Source organism: Pristis pectinata, chromosome 5 (assembly GCF_009764475.1).
Source record: "Pristis pectinata isolate sPriPec2 chromosome 5, sPriPec2.1.pri, whole genome shotgun sequence".
Classification (NCBI taxonomy): Eukaryota; Metazoa; Chordata; class Chondrichthyes; order Rhinopristiformes; family Pristidae; genus Pristis; species Pristis pectinata.
Genome location: NC_067409.1, coordinates 38,867,326 through 38,887,937, shown reverse-complemented (window position 1 = coordinate 38,887,937; position 20,612 = coordinate 38,867,326). Strand labels below are relative to the sequence as shown.

The 20,612-nt window shown below is 39.0% G+C and overlaps 1 protein-coding gene across 8 annotated transcripts in view; it reads right to left on the bottom strand.

The window, feature by feature from the left end:
- Window positions 1-20,612, bottom strand: part of cdk14 (cyclin-dependent kinase 14) — a 477,589-nt gene that overhangs the window by 304,725 nt on the left and 152,252 nt on the right. For all 8 annotated transcript variants that reach the window (XM_052016680.1, XM_052016686.1, XM_052016679.1 and 5 more), the window contains one exon: window positions 15,244-15,323. In XM_052016680.1, coding sequence (XP_051872640.1) covers window positions 15,244-15,323 — 80 coding nt within the window. The remainder of the gene's footprint in view (window positions 1-15,243; window positions 15,324-20,612) is intronic.

Genomic DNA, 20,612 nt, shown 5'->3' with positions numbered 1-20,612 from the left:
ATTGATAATTATAGAGATATTTGGATAAGTGTCTGAAAGAAAAACAGAAATTCATTGACTGAAACACTATTCCTTCCTCCCTCAATTCTCTTTCATCTAATGCTGACCTGTTATATATTCTAAACATTCTTGCTTTAGTTAAAAAAAATTCTGGTTTTGCTTTAGGCATAGACAATAAATATATTATTAAACAACTAGCGTGGAATGACACTACTTGTCTTTGACATCTGTTTGAACAATCAAAAACAAATCAACTGACCTCCCTGTGCTGTGATCTTGATGTTCATCTGCACTTGTTCAATTTTCCTCATATGATCCAACAGTCTCTGCTTTTACTACCCTCCACACTGACCCAGTATATTAAGTTCTTCTGACCATCTATCTTCATTCAACAATGACTTTAAATTGATGATTTCTAAATGACTCAACAACTAAAGGAGTAACCCTCTCCTTAGCTATTCATAAAAGAAAACTCTTCAGAATGTGAAACATCTCCTTTGTTCAAATAAAATTAGTGCTACTTTCTCAGTTCTCTCCTCTGGGCCTGGTATCAAACTTGGTGAACCAGTGGTTTGTGCTCTCCATGACAATTTACTGTCTATAATGAGTCTAAAACAGTAGATTTCTCCCACTGTGGCCTGACCAATATTTTGGATAGGTGTGTGTCTTCTTTACTCCTGTATTATCCCCATTTGTAAAACAAAATTCTATTGGACCTTTTTTTTTATTATGGTTTGATGCACTTGTACTAACTGGGAATTGTGTATTTGAATCCTGTGAAAGTCATGGTGGAAAATCCTGACAAGTCCCAACCAATTTACTAGAGAACAGCTCCCCTACACCTTCATTCTCATATTTATAATTTCTTTAAAATCAATAGCCAGATATTAGTTCTTTTGCTTTCCTGATGCTCGTCTTAGTATTCCTCATGTTTGAGCATGGTACTCCTAGTCCTAACTATTACTTGTTTCTCCATTAAGTTAGAGAAATTCTTAATTTCTTTTTACCCACAAATTTCTGTAATCTTTTTCACCTCAGAAATATTTCCTCTCTGAACTATATCATATTTAATGATTTGCCATTGCAGATCCCTTTTAATCTCCCCAACTACTTTTCTTTCCCCCAATACTGAGCCCTTACCATTGCTTCTTCATTTTCATTTAATAATGTTTCAATCTTTAGAAAAAATGTCATAAAGATAGTTTCCTCTGATCTTTTAGATCATCTCCAGGAACAAAAGATAGATTTTGATAAAGCCATACCGTTTCAGCACAGACTAGAAAGGCTGAATGGCCTGTTTTCTGTGCTGTAGTGTTCTATGGTTCTATAAGAATACAATGGTTCAGAACACAGAACAGTGCAACACAATACAGGCCCTTCGGCCCACAATATTGTGCCAACCTTTAAACCTCGCCTAAGACTATCTAACCCCTTTCTCCCACATATCCCTCTATTTTAAATTCCGCCATATGCTTACCTAGTAATTTCTTGAATTTGACCAATGTACCTGCCTCCACCACCATCCCAGGCAGCATATCCCATGCCCCAACCACTCTCTGGGTGAAAAACCTTCCTCTCATATCTCCCGTGAACTTCCCACCCATTACTTTAAAGCCATGCCCCCTTGTATTGAGCATTGGTGCCCTGGGAAAGAGGCACTGGCTGTCTACTCTATCTATTCCTCTTAATATTTTGTACACCTCTGTCATGTCTCCTCTCGTCCTCCTTCTCTCCAAAGAGTAAAGCCCTAGCTCCTTTAGCCTCTCCTCATAATGCATACTCTCTAAACCAGGCAGAATCCTGCTAAATCTCCTCTGCACCCTTTCCAACGCTTCCACATCCTTCCTATAATGAGGTGACCAGAACTAGACACAGTACTCTTAAGTGTGGTCTAACCAGAGTTTTATAGAGCTGTATCATTACCTCACGACTCTTAAACTCGATCCCTCAACTTATGAAAGCTAACACCCCATAAGCTTTCTTAACTACCCTATCCACCTCAATTCTCCACAGAGGATGAACCTCTGTTCATCCACATCAATTCTCAAAGATGAAAATAGCAATGATGATGCATTAATTATTCTATACATCTAAAGAAAAAGATGATAAACAAGACAAATTGTCTGTATAAAATCACCTTTGAAAACTATTGTGAAATCTGCTTTCATCCTACTTTCAGGTATTGCATTTTATCTCTTAACAATGCACAGAATAATTTTTAGACTGCCCATGATTTATTTTTGCCAATTAAGTCAAATGTAGAGCTTATTATTGACCCTGACAGCAGAAGCAATTTCTACTGTTATTGCATCAAAAACCTTCATATTTGAACAGTTCTATTAAATCACCCCTTAAAGTGATCAGATATAATTATTATATGCATGCAACACTGAGCAGATTGTGAAATTAATATAAAGCCGCAAAATGCCACAACAAATTCTTGTATCAATATCCAAGGTGTGGAAAGAATTTTGAATACTCAAAAGTTTGATCCATTTGATATTCATCTGCAAGTACTTCAATTTTTCAATCTTTATTTTAGGGAGTTCTTCTGAATGCAAGAATGCAAAAAGGGAATAACAACCTATGTGGTTATATAAGGTACAATCTACATTGCATTTTATACAACCTCAAGATATTTCCAAGTACTTTTGAGGCAACAAAACACTTTTGACACATAATCACATTTGTAACATAGGGAACTTGATAATCAACATGCACATAAAAAGGTCCCACCAGCAGCAGTCAGATAAATTGCCATTTGATCACAAGATCACAAGACAAGGGAGCAGAAGCAGGCCATTCAGCCCATCGAGTCTGCTCCAAGGAAAGGGAAAATAGAAATGAGGAATGGGGGAAAGAAAGAAAGGAAAAGAAAAAAAAACCTATTCTAATCCCAATTTCCGGCCTTATCCCCATATCTCTTGATATCCTGACTATTTAGATATCTATCTATCTCCTCCTTGAATGCCCCCACTGATCTGGGCTCCACTGCTGTACGTGGCAAGGAGTTCCACAAATTCACCACCCTCTGGCTAAAGACATTTTTCCTCATCTCTGTTTTGAAACTGTACCCTCTAATTCTAAGATTGTGCCCTCTGGTCCTGGACTCACCCACCAAGGGAAACAGCCTAGCCACATCTACTCTGTCCTTTCCTATCAATATTTTAAATGTCGCTATGAGGTCCCCTCTCATTCTTCTGTCCTCCAGTGAGTACAGTCCAAGAGCCGACAAACGCTCCTCATACGTAAGCCCTTTCATTCCTGGAATCATCCTCGTAAATCTCCTCTGAACCCTCTCCAACGTCAGCACATCCTTCCTAAGATGTGGGGCCCAAAACCGCGCACAATATTCCAAATGAGGCCTCACTAGTGCCCCGTAGAGCCTCATCAATACTTCCTTACTTTTATACACTATACCTCTCAAAATGAATGCCAACATAGCATTCGCTTTCTTTACCACCGATCCGACCTGGTGGTTAACCTTTAAGGTATCCTGCACGAGTACCCCCAAGTCCCTTTGTACTTCCGTGCTTTGGATTTTCTCTCCTCCTAGATAATAGTCTGCCCGCTTATTTCTGCTTCCAAAGTGACAAGATGACAAGAACACCAGAGAATACTCTGTTTCAGTACAAATCCACATGAAAGGATAGATGAGCCAGGAGTTTAATATCTCATCTAAAGGAGAGCATCTTCAGTGGCTCAATCCTCCCTCAATACTCTTAAGTACCAATCATGGTTATGTTCTCAAGTTTCAGGAATAAGTCTCAAACCTCATAGGAACTCTGAAATTTGACAACAGTTTCTTTTCCTGACATGGTGAAAAAAAGATCTTTATTCATGTTTTTGTTATCTCCAACTCCAATATTTCAGTCCAAAAATCATCAGGAAACATCGGGTCATTTCTGTTGTCCACATTCTATCCCACACCAGCTCTCATTAGACATCATACCTGCCCTTGCTGAAATATGTAAACTCTTTTACTCCAGATTCTCCTAACTAAAGAAAATATCGTCATATTTAAAAACTTTTCATCACCTTATTCCTTCCATTTCTATAATTGTTGCAACCTTACAGTACGCAGAGATCAAAACTCTTCAAACTTTACCCTATTGTGAACGATCCTTCCTTTCACATCATCATTGATGGCTCAAATCAAGACCATTAGAAAATGATAATGACCTTCACAGATGACATGTTTAATCATTGCATATCACATAAGGGAATAGGTAAATGCCCAAAATATTCCTCAAGTACAACTACCATGAAAGAGTTCAATGAGCATGAATTGCACAGGACAGTCACAGATCATACTAATTTAAAAATACATACTTTTTTTTAAAACCAGCACTATCTTGCACCACTATTATGGATATGCCATTCAACTATCACACATAGTTACTTGCAACAATACAAAACATCTTACTTTTCTCAAACTACCATTCTAAAATTCAGATATACTTGTTGTTATTTCTAGTAAGATCAACTAATTAAATATTTGGAATTGATCCACATAGTACAGAAAATTTAAAAGGCAACATAGAATTTCAAGCATCAGCTAGCAGTGGTGGGTGTGATGTCACCCCATCCACAGCATTATTTGAGCAAATGTGCTTCACATGCAAGCAGAAAGATTGTGGAAATGGAAGAGGAGAAAGTGTCAGGATCCATGAGTGACAGGCAAAGGCTGGTTTTCCATTCAGTGATGCACCCCTTGGACCAAGAGGAGTTGGAGGGAGATGGTCTTCCCTAAACAATACAAGGATAAACCCTGGTGCTGAGACAAAGACAACACGATTAGAGCTTATTTTTAATGATCCAAGTCTTACAAGACAGATTGGCAAGTAAAGCAGCACATTCACCTACATCTTACTGTCTGCATTATCTCATCATGTCTTACTGAACTGTACAGCAGAAATAGGCCCTTTCAGCATATCTTGTTCATGCCAATTGTGGTGCCTATTTACACTAATCCCATTTGCCCATATCTTTCTATGCTTGTCCATCTAAGTACCTCCCCAAATGCCAGTTAAACATTGTGAGCATCTTTGTTTGCCTTTTGCAGTAAATCATTCGTCACAACTTGTTCATCCTTTTCTGTGTATGGACTTCCTCGAATTCCACCTATTCATACACTACTGCCACTGACCCCATTCCTGTACAACATCATGTCTCTCCTTTTATAAACCTCATTTAGTGTCCCATTCACTAGGTGAACACAAGCCATATGCCTCTTCTTACTCTCTTTATATAAGAGGGGGCAAAAACCAGTGGAGTATCCTTATTAATTATGTAGCTCAACACTGCAGAGTGGGTTGGGTTGGAAAAAGTAGGGTTTCAGCATCCCTGGCTGAAATTGGGAGCACTAATTACCCTAATCATTCAATAGGCTGGATCAGGCTAGGCTCAGCCTACTAACTCAATTCTCTGTCTTTGGTGCCTGCTCACTTGGACTTATTTATGCTGAGCGTTGGATAAGCTGACTTTCTGCACCCAAGTGGCTTCCAGCAAGCCAAACATCAAAGGCTCTTAAATGATGCTAAATGAAACATTTCCACCATCTTCTTACATCTTCAGGGCACGGCAAAGCAAAATTGACTGCTTTTGTGTGAATATTAGCCAATCAAAAATGATTTTTTTTTAAAAGAGAAAATATTTACATGCAGGATATGCATCATGTTGACACTAACCTGTGCTATATGTTCTGTTAGAATGCAGTCGACAATGAAATTTTAATTTTTGATGCATCACTTACCGAAATGATAAAGCCATGCGTGATTCACCAAATTAGACTGTATTGACTAATAGCATTCCATTATACTTTCATTTCTCTCTTAATTAGATTTTGGCAGAATAGAATTTGCTACTAAAATGCCATTTGTCATAAATGATGAAAATTATGGGCATTAAAATATCACCAGAATTTGCTGAGAGTGTCCAATTTCATTTAGAATTAAATTATTCATTTGAACTGTTCACATGAAATTTTGATTTTACAACTGTACACAGTTTTAACATTTGAAGCATATTGTTGGCCTATTTTCTCAGTACTCTGTGGTTTTGATGGAATATTATTTTGCTATATGGTCTGCAAATACACCTGTTAGCTCTGGCTGGTTGATCACATTCTTGCCTTTGAGATAGAAAGCTGTAAATCAAACTCCTGAAATACATTTTAGCCTATTATTTAGTAATAATATTTTTGTGCAGCACACAAATCTTCAGCTTGTTCATTCACTGTGTCTGGATGAGCAAAATTATCAGTGCCATGCATCTATAATACAACAAAAATTATTGCTTGTAAAATACACTAGATATCTTGGAGCCAGCGAAAAGTGCTCAAATTTGAATAAATACAATTGCTTGCAGAACACCACCTTTAGAGATGCTCAGAGAGAACCTGCCTGTCCTTTAAATCTTGTTAGTTTAACTTAAAGCTTTGGTTTTCCCTCCTTTAATGCTAAGGATAAAGATTAATGAGTTGCCATTGGTATTGCAGTTGTAAAATCTAGGCTTCCAAGTTGGACACTGTACTGGCACACTACACCAAAAAATCAGTGCACTGTGAGAAATGCCATATAATGCAGGAAACTAGATAATAAACAAAGGACAAAGTGCTTACCTCTTCCTAATGTTTACAAAGTGGAGAGGTAAGACGTGGACAAAATATTTTCGTAGTTTTGAATGGCATCATTACACTAATACACCGTAATGAAAGAAATGCTAGAGAATTCACTACTTACTGGGGTGATAATTTCTAAATTAATGTCTCCTGCATGCAGGTTGCAGTAATGAATATACCCGAACCATAATTAAAATTCCCAATATCTGCTGCTATCACACAAGGCTCAGGTTGTGAGCTCTTCTTCATAAAAGTTCTCCCACTCTTCAAAATAAGAGTAGGATAAATTTTATTCTAACCATCATGATATATTTTACATGCACCTCCTTGCCTTCGTGCCTAAAAGAACAGAATGAGACTGTTTGATTCATTTGTGTGTGTATATACACTATATCAACTTCTTAAAAAAACCCTATGTAAAAATTTCTGAATAATTTAAGAACAATCAACTTAGTGTAGGGACAAGGCAAGAAATCGTTTTACTAATAAGGTGCATTTCTTAGTGGCATGTTATTTTAGCTGCATTTCTGGAGGAACCTGTAAAGCTCCCATAATGATGCATTTGTTTCCTAAACGTAAAATTGTTTTTACACTTTCAGTTCCCTCAGGAGCTCTGTAGCACACTTCATGCTGTTTTCAAAACCTTCCAGTATGCTGTTAACCTGTGACTTCTGCTGATCATAGACTATGGTCAACTGAGCATAAGAGACATTCAGATATTTGTAGCTTCTTTGAAAACAAAACAATTCAATTAAATTTTGCAAAGATCAGCTAGATCTGTAGAAATTGAATAAAAATTGTTTTCATCATCAAATTCTTTGTCTGTGTGAATGCTCTATCTAGTGATATGCTGAAGCAATTGTAGATGCAGTTATTTGTATGTTCATCTTCTTGCTGGACAAAATAGACCTCCATAAACATATATTTTTGATTAAGGACAAGGGAAGTGGTTGGGATTTTGAGTAAAAACTTTGTTTTTATTTCCCCTTGATGGAAGCGTGCGACAGAAAAAGAGCAACCTTAATGCTTGGAAGCCAAAATAATGAATCCTGATTGTAAGATCTGTCTCATTACCTCAAGCTTTTGTGAAGCTTTTAACGCTTTGGAAATGTGGTTGATGACATCTGCAGAGTTGTTTAAATATTTACTAAACCTTCATTGATGAAATTCTTGTTGTTCTAAGATGGGAACAGATTCTTGCATTTAGCTGGCTAAACAATTTCTTTTTGTAGTCCCTCCAGAAGACGAAAAAGCTGACGTGTTCAAACTGTTTTAATGACAGTATGTTATGGATAGCAGGTGGAGAGATTGCTAGGGCCTTGGTTTTTGTGTCTTTGTTAGCCACAGGTGAGGTACCAGAAGACCGGAGGATAACTAATGTGCACTTAAGAAGGGCAGCAGGGATAAGCCAGGGAACTACAGACCAATGAGCCTTACGTCAGTGATGAGAAAGATGTTGGAAGGAATTCTAAGAGACAGAATTGATTTGCATTTGGAAAAGCAAGGACTAACAGTCAGCTTGGCTTTGTGTGGGAAATCACGTCTCACAAACTTGACTGAGCTTCCATCAAGGGGAAATAAAGTTGACCAAGAGGATTGACAAGGGCAGGGCAGTAGATGTTGTCTACATGGATTTTAGCAAAGCCTTCGACTAAGGTCTCGCATGGTAGGCTGGTCCAGAAAGTTAGAACACATGGCTTCCAGGCTGAATTAGCAAATTGGATGCAAAATTGGATTGGAGGTAGGAGGTAGAAGGCAGAGGGTAGTAGTGGAGGGTTCTTTTTCAGATTGAAGCCTGTAACCAGTAGTGTGATGCAGGGATTGGTGCACCACAAGGATTGGTGCTGGGTCCTCTGTCATTTGTCATATATATTAATGATTTGGATGAGAACGTAGCTGGTATGATTAGTAAGTTTGTAGATGATACCAAAATTGGTGCTATAGTGGACAGTGAAGGTTGTCTAAGGTTACAACAGGACATAGATCAAATGGGAAAGTGGGCAAAGGAATGGCAGATGGAATTTAACTTGGACAAAAGCAAAGATAAGATATCTTTATTAGTCACATGTACATCGAAACACACAGTGAAATACATCTTTTTTGCACAGAGTATTCTGGGGGGCAGTCTACAAGTGTCGCCACACTTCCGGCACCAACATAGCATGCCCACAACTTCCTAACCCATACATTTTTAGAATGTGGGAGGAAACTGAAGCACCCGGAGGAAACCCATGCAGACACGGGGAGAACATACAAACTCCTTACAGACAGCAGTGGGAATTGAACCCCAGTCGCTGGCCCTGTAAAGCATTACGCTAACCGCTACACTACCATGCCTGCCTATCAGGAAGTTACACCAGGGTAGGGCATACATACTGAATGGCAGGGCCCTGGGGAGTGTTGTTGAACAGAGACCTTGAGGTACCTGTGAATGGTAGACAGGGTGATGATAGTGGCATATGGCATGCTTGCTTTTATCAGCCAAGGCACTGAGTGTGAAAGTTGGGAGGTCACGTTACCATTGTAATAAATGTTGGCTAGGCAGCACCTGGAGTGTTGTGTGAAGTTCTGGTCACCACACTACAAGTATGTGATTAAGCTAGAGAGGTTGAAGAAAAGATTCATAAGGAGGTCACCTGGATTGGAAGGCTTGAGTTATCTGGAGGGACTGAACACATTGGGTCTGTTTTCCCTGAAGCAAAGGAGGCTGAGAGGTAACGTGATAGACATATATGAAATTTTAAATATAAAATTATGAGAAGCATAGATAGGGTAGATAGCCAGTGTCTGCTTCCCCATGCTAGGGGTGTCTAAAATGAGAGGACATAAGTCAAAGGTAAGAAGGAGGAGGTTTAAAGGGAATCTGAGGGGTAAATTTTCCCACACAAAGAATTGTTAGTTTCTGGAATAAGCTGCCAGAGGTAGTGGTGGAGGCAGAAACAGTAACATTTAAGAGGCATCTTGACAAGCATCTTGAATGAGCAGGGCATAGCAGATGCAGTGGGCCAGATAGTCTGTTTCTATGCTGTACAACTATGACTCTATTGTGGCATTCTAGCTAAATGGATCAGAGACATTTTATAGATTTGTAAGTGTCTCAGCCTTAAAATTTATTTGTGTGAGGAGTTTCTGGATAAACATCTAATATTTAGGCACAAATCTGAATGAAGTTTGAACTGATGGTATAAACTTATCTTTGTTTATATCAATTCTCAATAAAAATAGATTTGGATAATTTCAAACTAATAATTCATGACTAAATAGACAATATCTTGGAGGCCACAAGGGTAGCAGCATACAAAATGGAAAAAAATATAATTTTTCGTCCAGTTGTGGCAGACCTGTGGAGCTGAGGGTTAAAATATTTGGACAGATTAAATGGAACATTTCACATTTGCCCTACAACACACATAACCTGGGAGTGTAGGCTTATCACATTTACCAGAAGTTGAAACATATCCTATACCCAAGCATTCTTCACCTTGCATTGCTAATATCCTACTCGAAAAAGAGAGTTTATTATAATCTGTGATGCATCAATGCAGACTGCTATTGCACAACATTTCTCTCAATGAGTTATCAATGCAGAGGGTTTTATGCTTTGTATCTGTCACCCACTTAAGATGGAAGATTTATTGCTATCTAAGGATTTAATGGTGACGTCAAAGGTATGCATGGACTCATTTCAGTGATATATGTGACTGCTCTTAGTGCTGCCAACAAAATCACAGAGGATGCACTATTACCCACTTCCTGTCTGAGATAAACTCCTCCAATATCTCAGCAGTCATAGTGACTGCACTTCTGTCAATGCACAGTGCATTGCCTGTTGCTACTCCATGATTCTCCTCTTCCCTGAGGACCTGGAGACAGGATAAGAATATTACAAGTTATTATAAAGATATTTCCTTTGCTGTGACTGAGTGCTATTTGTCAATGTGGCTCAGTACTGATTGTAACACAAGTGCCTTTTGCTTAATTGGTTTAAATGGGACAGACCAATAATCAATGGTTCAATATGGAACTACCGGCCATCTGTGGTTCAAACTTTAGGATTTCTTGGAGTTTCATGCACATGCAGCTGAAGTCCAAAACAGGTGGGAAGTTTGTCACTGTTATATGTCGAATAACTGCTTGTTCCAATGGTGGTGCAGTCATGTGAAGAGTGGAGCAGGATTTGAATATAGGCCCTCAGTTTTGCACCAGGATGATATACGAATGGAAACCCAATTAAATTGACCCTGTGCAAAAAGGCAAGTACAAGTAAGAACTTAATTTTCATTTTTTTTTATGTATTAGCATTTTAATATGTGTTTAAGCACAAGGATATTGTCTACATTTAATCTTCCTGCACTTTGCTCTGTATAATCAACCCCTTTTAATTTGTAGCTCAAACTATTACAAGAAAATGTCCTTCCTTGATCTATTGGTTGTACCTTATAATAGTTGAGGTTTTGCATTTATAACATCAGTGGGCGGACATTTGTAAAATCATGGAAGATGTTCTGCACAAAGAATCTGCTCCCAGGCTGTTCCCGGCCTTTCTTTTAATAAATTAATTAGAGCAACAATTGGCATAGTTGTAAAACACAGAAACAGAACTTTTGGTCCATCTCATCCATGCTGACCTTTTTGCCCATCAACAGTAATCCCATTTGCCCACACTAGGTTTGCATCCTTACATACAGTACCTTGCTGATTTAAGTACCTGTTTAAACATAGTAATTCTTTCTGATTCACCACATCTTCTGGCAATGAGTTCCAGATATCAGCCACTCTGTGTCAAAAAAAACCTTTTCCCTCCTATCCCCTTTAAAACTCCTTCCTCTCACTTTAAACCTACCATGGGAAAAAGATTCTGACAATCTACCCTTCTATGCTTCTCATAATTTTACATACTTCTATCAGATTACCCCTCAGCCTCCTCCTCTCCAGGGAAAACAAGTCCAGCCTATCCAATCTCTCCCCATAACTCATGTCCTACAATCCTGATGAACCTGCACTTTCTCTAGCACAATCACATACTTGTGTAGTAACAAGAACTACACACAATACTCCAAGTGCACTGTAACCAGTGTTTTGTAATGTTGCAAAATAACATCAAGTTTTATAATGTATGCCCTGACCTATGAAGGCAAGCATGCCATATTCCTTCTTTAACACCTTACCTACCTACATTGCCACTTACAGGGAAATAGAGAATTGAACCCTCTGTTCGTCAAGGATACAAACCTAGTGTGGGCAAATGGGATTAATTTTGATGGTCAAAATTGTCCATATGTTCGTCAACATTCCTTAGCTCCTACCATTTATTGCACACATGCTGGCCCTATTTGACTTCCTAAATTATATCTGGGCTTTGTTGGACAACTGAACAGAATAGATGAGGTTTTCTTTCAGATAGCGTTAGCAAAGTCAAGCTCTTGGTGAATCAGAAATAAGCAAACACCGTGCAAAGTATTCTCAGATATTAATGAATGAAAGAATTAAGGACCCCATGAAAGAGCACCAAGGTTGTGATGTTATTTGGATTTTCATTCCTTTCCAGAAGTCAGCACACATTCTATCAGTTGCTGGTGCAGCAAAATAACTGCACAAAATACCCTTATGAGTCATCTAACAGAGAGCAAGATTAAAATCTCCCATACCCACATCTCCAGCCTCAAACTGAAATTGTGTAATGCAGTGTTTTTTTTAAGCATGATATCAAGTTTATTGTTGATATTAAGGTTGCTGGCTACCTTCTAAAGTGACATGAGCATATTGACTGCATATGAAAGAATTATGGGATGGACTGTGGGATACATATTCAGCTAGCAGAACTTTTCGGACATTCGAGATTAACAATACATGGAGTGGAAACCTCAATAATTGATATACACCATTAAATCAACAGTCAATAACTTTATATCCAAAAGAACAGAGTCAGTCATATGCAATACCTTCGCAAAGCTATGTATCATATCAATGTGATGTTTGTCTATTTGGTCAAACCACTGGTACACTCATGTGCTTTCAGGCCTTCTGGATCAATACCAACTCATAACTGTACCTTTCTCCTTTATATATCGTATCTTTTCCTTAAGCCCCCACAAAACATGCCTTATATTAATCTGTTAAGATTATGTCTTCTTAATTTGATTTTTTTGTTTAAAATACTATTGAATAAGTTTTCTTTGAAAATGCTGTGAAATAAACAAACAATACAAAGCACCGATTTGTTAATATCAGTGGACATGCTGAAAGCCAAGAAAAGAAAGATCCACTCTACATCATACATCAATTTTCCAGTTTCTATTCTTCTTTGAACTGTTTTCACCAAATTTGCACCTGTTAATTAATATTTTGCTTTTAATGTTTTGCAATGCTTCATTACCTCCAATACAGGACAAAAATCCCAATGGAATAACAAGGAGTTGCACAGGCTATTCTTAACCATTCCAGTTAACTGCTATTTAAATTTGAAGGTGTTGATAAAGTGAAGTTTTGGTTTTCTGTATTTGATGTTAGTGATCATTTGTGTGGTCAAAGCAAGCAAGACACCTGACATTGGTCTGCATCAAGGCAATTAGATGGTGATTGTGAGATGGTAGTTATAAGGATGTCAGAAGTGTTGGTGTAAAGTTCTTCACACTTAATTCTTATAGCAGAGAATCTCTGTAACAAACAATTTTTGGCAGCAATTTCTCCCATCATGGAAAAAACAACAATAAAAACACAAATTTCAGGGCATGAAGCACCTTGGTTATTTCTTTGAATTTCTGTTGACATTCTCTTAAATATCCTGACATTTTAGTGGCCAGTCAAATAAGTAAAAATAAACTCATGACATAAAGTGTGAGGTAAAACCACAGGTGCTGCAGAGCCAATAGCAACTCCAGATGTTGCCTATGAGGTGCAAAGCACTTAAAAACATTAGTATTGGTATTGGTTTATTATTGTCACTTGTACTGAGGTACAGTGAAAAGCTTGTCTTACAAACCGATCGTACAGGTCAATTCATTACACAGTGCAGTTACATTGAGTTAGTACAAAGTGCATTGATGTAGTACAGTTAAAAACAATAACAGTACAGAGTAAAGTGTCACAGCTACAGAGAAAGTGCAGTGCAATAAGGTGCAAGGTCACAACAAGTGACGTGAGATAGTCCATTTCATTGTATAAGGGAACCGTTCAATAGTCTTATCACAGTGGGGTAGAAGCTGTCCTTAAGTCTGGTGGTACCTGCCCTCAGGCTCCTGTATCTTCTACCTGATGGAAGAGGAGAGAAGAGAGAATGTCCCGGGTGGGTGGGGTCTTTGATTATGCTGGCTGCTACATCAAGACAACGAGAGGTAAAGACAGAGTCCAAGGAGGGGAGGCTGGTGTCCGTGATGCGCTGGGCTGTGTCCACAACTCTCTGCGGCTTCTTGCGGTCCTGGGCAGAGCAGCTGCTGTACCAAGCCGTAATACATTCAGATAGGATGCTTTCTATGGTGCATTGGTAAAAGTTGGTGAGAGTCAAAGGGGACAAACCAAATTTTTTTTAGCCTCCTGAGGAAGTAGAGGCGCTGGTGAGCTTTCTTGGCTGTGGTATCTACGTGATTTGACCAGGACAGGCTGTTGGTGATGTTCACTCCCAGGAACTTGAAGCTCTCAACCCTCTTGACCATTGATGTAGATGGGTGCATGTACACCGAGAAACATAATGCTATGGATGTAATTTGGTTTGCTTTTGTTCAAAGAAGCACAAGTTGCTTCCTCAGTGTAACCTGATCACTTTTATTGAACAGCAAAATGGAACAGAGAGATTGGACTGCAGAGCATTGAACCTACCAAAACCTTCAGACTTCTTCAAGATCTATTGAGAGTCATTTCAACCCCTACTGTTAAGTACTTACCCACTTTTCTTCCTATATGCCATATTTTACATTTATCTACATTAAATGCCTTCTGTCACTGTTGCCATTCCTGTTTCTCTCATGCTCACTTCGTCATTCCAACATTTCTGCTTTCAATTACATCGCCTGTCCTACTTGACCAGTTAGCACTGGGATTCCGAAACCAGGGTCAAATAATTACGATGTACCTGCTCCACTGCTGGAAGTACACTAGTGCAGGAACTCTATCCATTTGCTAGAAAAAAGAGGATGTTGACCCCATTCTAAATTATGTGGCAAGGTCATTTCATAGCAGCCCACACCTGCAGAGACACAGAGGGTCCCTGCTTGTTGAGCCATTTGAATGTTGGAGTGAAGCCATGCCTTTCTACTAGGGACGAGACAAAGATTGAGGAAGAGAAAAGATATAAATTTTAAAATGCTATATTAATTGTCATATTCAATATCCTCTATTTGGATTACTTAAATTTGTTTCTCACCATATTCCAGGCCCATGCATCATCAGGAACAGAACCTAGCTTTTTAAGTTAATTGCACACTCATTACAACCTAAAGTATTCTAATTGCTGATTTTTTTTTAAATGACTGTAATCACTTCTCTTATCTTTCAACTTCCATAACAGATGAGTCTGTATATACTTTAATTGCCGAACTAAACAGCACACAAGTATGTAATTAGCTTGTCTGGCTTTTTATGCACTTTCTCCCCCAGAAAAATAATGTTTAACAGTAAAATTGTACCTTCTCTGATTGCTGTGAAAGGGGTTCCTTCCTCCTCCTGCAGTCTGATAACCTTCAGAGCTACCAATTTCCCATTCACCCTGTTTTGAAAAGAAGAAAGTACAATTAGTCATGCAGAAAAAAAACAAATGCCTTTAACGAGAGGATTATTAGTCAGTCATGCAGCACAAAAACAGGCTCTTCGGCCCAACTAGTCCATGCCGACCAAGATGCCCCATCCAAGCTAGTCCCATTTGGCAGTGTTTGGCCCATAGCCTTCTAAACTTTTCCAATCTATGTACCTGTCCAACTGTCTTTTAAAAGTTGTTATTGTACCTGCCTCAACCACTTCTTCTGGCAGCTGATTCCACATAGATACCACCCTTTGTGTAAAAAAAAGTTGCCCCTCAAGTTCCTCTTAAATCTTTCCCCTCTCACCTTAAATTATGCCTTCTAGTTCTTGATTCTCCAGCCCTGGGAAAAAGACTGGGTGCATTTACCTTGTCTATGTCCTTCATGATTTTATACACCTCTACAAGATAACCTCTCAATCTCCTACACTCTAAGGAATAAAGTCCTATCCTGTCCAACCTCCCTGTATAACTCAGTATTTCAAGTCTTGGCAGCATCCTTGTAAACCTTTCTGCACTCTTTCCAGTTTAATAACATCTTTCCTATAGCAGGGCGACCAAAACGGAACACAATATTCCAAGTGCAGCCTTACCAGCATCCTGTAAAACTGCACCATGACCTCCCAACTTTTATACTCAATGCCATGACTTATGAAGGCCAGCATGCCAAAAGCCTCCCTCACCACCCTGTCTACCTACGATTCCACTTCCAGTGAACCATGTACTCCAAGGTCCCCCTGTTCTACAACACTCTCCAAGGCCCTGCCATTCACTGTGAAAGTCCTATCTGGATTTGACTTTCCAAAATGCAGCACCTCGCACTTATCCGAATTAAACTCCATTTGCCATTCCTCTGCCTGCTTACTCAACTGATCAAGATCCCACTGTAGTTTTTGATAACCTCCTTCATTATCCACTATACCACCTATTTTCATGTCATCTGCAAACTTACTGAACATGCCTTGTACATTCTTATTAAACTCGTCAACGTAGATGACAAACAATGGGCTCAGCACCGACCCAAGACACACCACTAGTCACGGGCCTCCAGTCCGAGAAACAACCTTCCACCATCACCCTTTGCTTTCTACCATCAAGCCAATTGTGTATCCAATTAGCCAGCTCTCCCTGGATTCCATGCCATCTCACCTTCCAGAGCAGCCTACCATGTGGAACCTTAAAAAAGGCCTTACTGAAGTCCATATAAACCACGTCTACTGCCCTGCCCTCATCAACTTTCTTGGTCACTTCATTAAAAAAAACTCAAGTTCATAAGACATGATCTCCCATGCACAAAGCTATGCTGACTACCACTAATCATCCCGACTTTCTAGATGCACAAACATCTTATCCCCCAGAATCCTCTCCAGTAACTTACCAACCACAGATGTTAGACTTACTGGCCTATAGTTCCTAGGTTTTTCTTTGCCACCCTTAAGAAAAGACATAACATTTGCTATCCTCCAGTCTACCAGCACCTCACCCATGGCTAATAATGATGCAAATATCTCAGCCAGGGCTCCTGCAATTTCTTCTCGAGCCTCCTACAGTGTTCTTGGATATATCTGGCCAGGCTCTGGAGATTTATCTACCTTCATACCTTTTAAGACATCTGGCACCTTCGACTGTAATGTGGACTATCCCCAAGACCTCCCCATTTACTTTTCCTAATTCCAAAGTCTTCATATCTTTCTCCACAGGAAAAACAGGAGAACACTTCTTGAGTTCACTTCTGCATCCCTTATACTCCTCCAGGTATTCGCTTTATCTCAGCTGCCTGTACCTGACCCATGCCTCCTCCTTTTTCTAGACCAGGGCCTCAATATCCCTCATCAGCTAGGGTTCCCTACACCTACTAGCCTTGCACTTCACTCTAACAGGAATATGCAGACCTTGAGCTCTCACTATCTCACCTTTAAAACCCTCCCACTTGCCTGTGGTCCCTTTGCCCGCAAACAACCTACTCCAATCAACTTTTGGAAGCTCCTCTCTCATACTGTCAACATTCGACACCTCAGTTTAGAACTTGAACCTGTAGACCAGTTCTTTCCCTTTCCATAACTATTTAAAATCTAATAGAACAATGGTCACGGTTCCCAAAGTGCTCCCCCACTGTCACCTCGGTCACTTGCCCTGCCCTATTACCCAAGTAGCTCAAGCTTTGCCCTCTCTCTAGTAGGGTCCTCTATATTTTGCTAAACAAAACATTTTAGTTTTTTTTAAAATATCTAAATACTTTGTATTTTCTTAATGCTCATGGTGGAGGATCTCAACTTTACAAAAGAAATCCTGTTTAGCAGGATTAAATTCCGTCTGCCATTGCTATGCCCATTTTACCAACTTGTCAATGTCATCCTGTAGCCTAAGAATATCCTCCTATCAACAAAACCACCAAATTTTGTGTCATCTGAAAACTCACTTATCATATCTCTGATATTCATATCCAAGTTCAACATACACAAAATGCTGGAGGAACTCAGCAGGTCAGGACTGACCATGCCTTGTACATTCTTATCCAAATCGTTGATATAGATGACAACAATGGGCCCAGCACTGACCCAAGGCACACCACTAGTCACGGGCTTCCAGTCCAAGAAACAACCTTCCACCATGATGAAGGGCCTCAACCCAAAACGTCGACTGTTTATTTCCCTCCATAGATGCTGCCTGACCTGCTGAGTTCCTCCAGCATTGTGTGTGTTGCTCCAGATTCCAGCATCTGCAGAATCACTTGTGTCTTCATAGCCAAGTTGTTATAATCCAAGGGTAAGGTTCTAGCAATGATCCATATGATACACCACTTCCAATCACAAAATCAAACTCCCAGCCAAACCCTCTGCCTCCTAATACCAAGATAATTTTGCCTTGGATCCAATGGGCTCTAACAATCTCCAATGTAGGACCTTGCCAAAGGACTTACTGAGGTCTTTGCAGACTGCATCAACTGCACTGTCTCATCAATATATCTTGTTATCTCTTTGAAGAATTCAATCAATTGATCAGACAGAATCTCCCTCTAAAAGCTATGCTGAATGTCTTTGATTAGTCCTTGCCTTTCCAAGTGCAGATCATTCCTGCCTCATCATTTTTCCAAATAACATCCCTACCACTGACATTACACTCACTTTCACGTAAATACCTGTCCTATCCCTTTGACCTTCTTGAATAAAGGTGCCAGATTTTACTCAATGAAGTACAACAGAGATCTGTGCTGGAGCCTTTCTTGTTTGCAATTTATATATACCGACTTCAATGAGAATGTAAGTGGCCTGATGAGTAAGTTTGCAGATGTCATGAAAATTAATAGAATGGTCAGTAGCAAAGAAGATTGTTTAAGGATACAGCAGGACATAGATCAGCTGGAAAGGTGGGCAGAGCGGTGGCAGGTGAAATTTAATTCAGACAGGCATAAGGTAGTGTACTCATCAGATGAGGGGGTTTTAATCTCTCCAGTTATTGTAATTTCTGGCTTTCATCTCCTATTGAAAAGCTCAGAAGCAAAATTGTAGGTCAAAAATACTTTTAAAACATTACAGAAATAACATAACTACCTCGCTGATTTTCACTGTAGTGATTTTTTGTTTAAGGCTACAACAACCCATAATTTTCTGACCATTGATAAGGTAACAAACTTCCGAATAAGATTAAGAGAGTAGATGCAATTTATATCATTACCACAGATATGTTGCTTCAGGATGATTACCATTCAACTCTGCTAGTTATCCCAGAGATAACAACATGGGACAAGTATCTGTTTTCCTCTACCTCCAAGTCCATCTCTTAGCTGAAAACAGCAATTAGAGTTCAGAGAACCAGTTGTTTACACACTTTGCTAATCTATTATTCTTACAACCAAGGGTAGTTCCACCAGATAGATGGTCACTGAGACGACAGTATAAATAAAACTGAAACCACTGTAAATAAAAATAATTCCTTCCCCCGATGGCTCATCTGATAATCCAAGTTTGAAGCTGAACAATAAAGATTGAATCCCCAGACTGCAGAGTAGCTGATCTGGACTTCAGGGTTACTAGTAATTTCAATAATTCCGAGCTAAGTAAATTCTACAAACATGCAAATGAAAACGAGCCACCCAGATAAAGCACGTGAGAATACTAATGCCTAAAAGTTCTATCACATAACAATTTTCTTCAGTATCGCGTAACTGAAAATTGTTTTTCTGGTGTGAAACATGATAACGACCATTTCCAGCTGGCTTCAAGTCACTCCATAAATTTGACTGGCAATTCCAAGGATGAGTCATCATTAAATACATGATGTGATTGGGAGATTGATTAAGTGTATTTAACAAAAATATAATCAAACATAGCAGTATGAGAGAAAATTAATGTGCGCTAAATAGGAGTATCACAGAATGCGGTTTTTACTTTATAAATATGAATTTACTGATATAAAGTTTCTTGTCTTACAATAAATTTCATTTATATAGTTCCTTCAGCATAGAAAACTATCCCATTAGTTTTCACAAACATAGATGAAAGAGATATATGTCAATAGGAGTGTCTGAAGAAATCAAAGGGATGGGATTAAAAGTGCATCTTAAAGGTATGGAATGACAGGGACAAAACGAAAGGGTAGGAAAACAATCCTGAAGTGTCGAGACAACTACAGCCATGTCAGTCACTGAGTTGTCTCAACACAAAGAGAGTGGATGCACACGTGACTACATGAGAGTGAAAAATAAATCAGCCATGATTGAATGGTGGAGCAGACTCGATGGGCTGAATGGCCTAATCCTGCTCCTAGGTATACTCAGAGGATGTATGGTGAGAAGAAATTGTGTAAATAGGGAAACATTTAAATATATGTGGAAGCAAGTTATAAAAAAATTTAAGGAATCTTTTCCCATTTGAATTATAGAGCATGGATTTTAAGGGCATTTCTCCATGTGCCAGCAAGTTCAGGTTTTCCATACATGCAAACTGCAAATGTGCAAATCCTAAAATTGTTAGCAACCGTTCACTAGCGATTCCCCAAACCAGCTCCAACACAAAGTTGCAGCAAGTCTCCAGCACTTACTTTGGGGAACCCATCAAAGATTCTTTGCCAAGATTAGACCTGACCCAGTAAGTTTTTTTTACCATCAATTTCAAGAGGAACACAGTTCCAAAGGATTAAGGTAAACGTCAGTAGTTAAACTTCATCAACTATTTAAATGTCTGAGCTTAATTTTACATTTTTTTTATTTTAATCCTCTATTTTATAATTTTCCCATGTTTTTGAGCATTTGTACGTTTT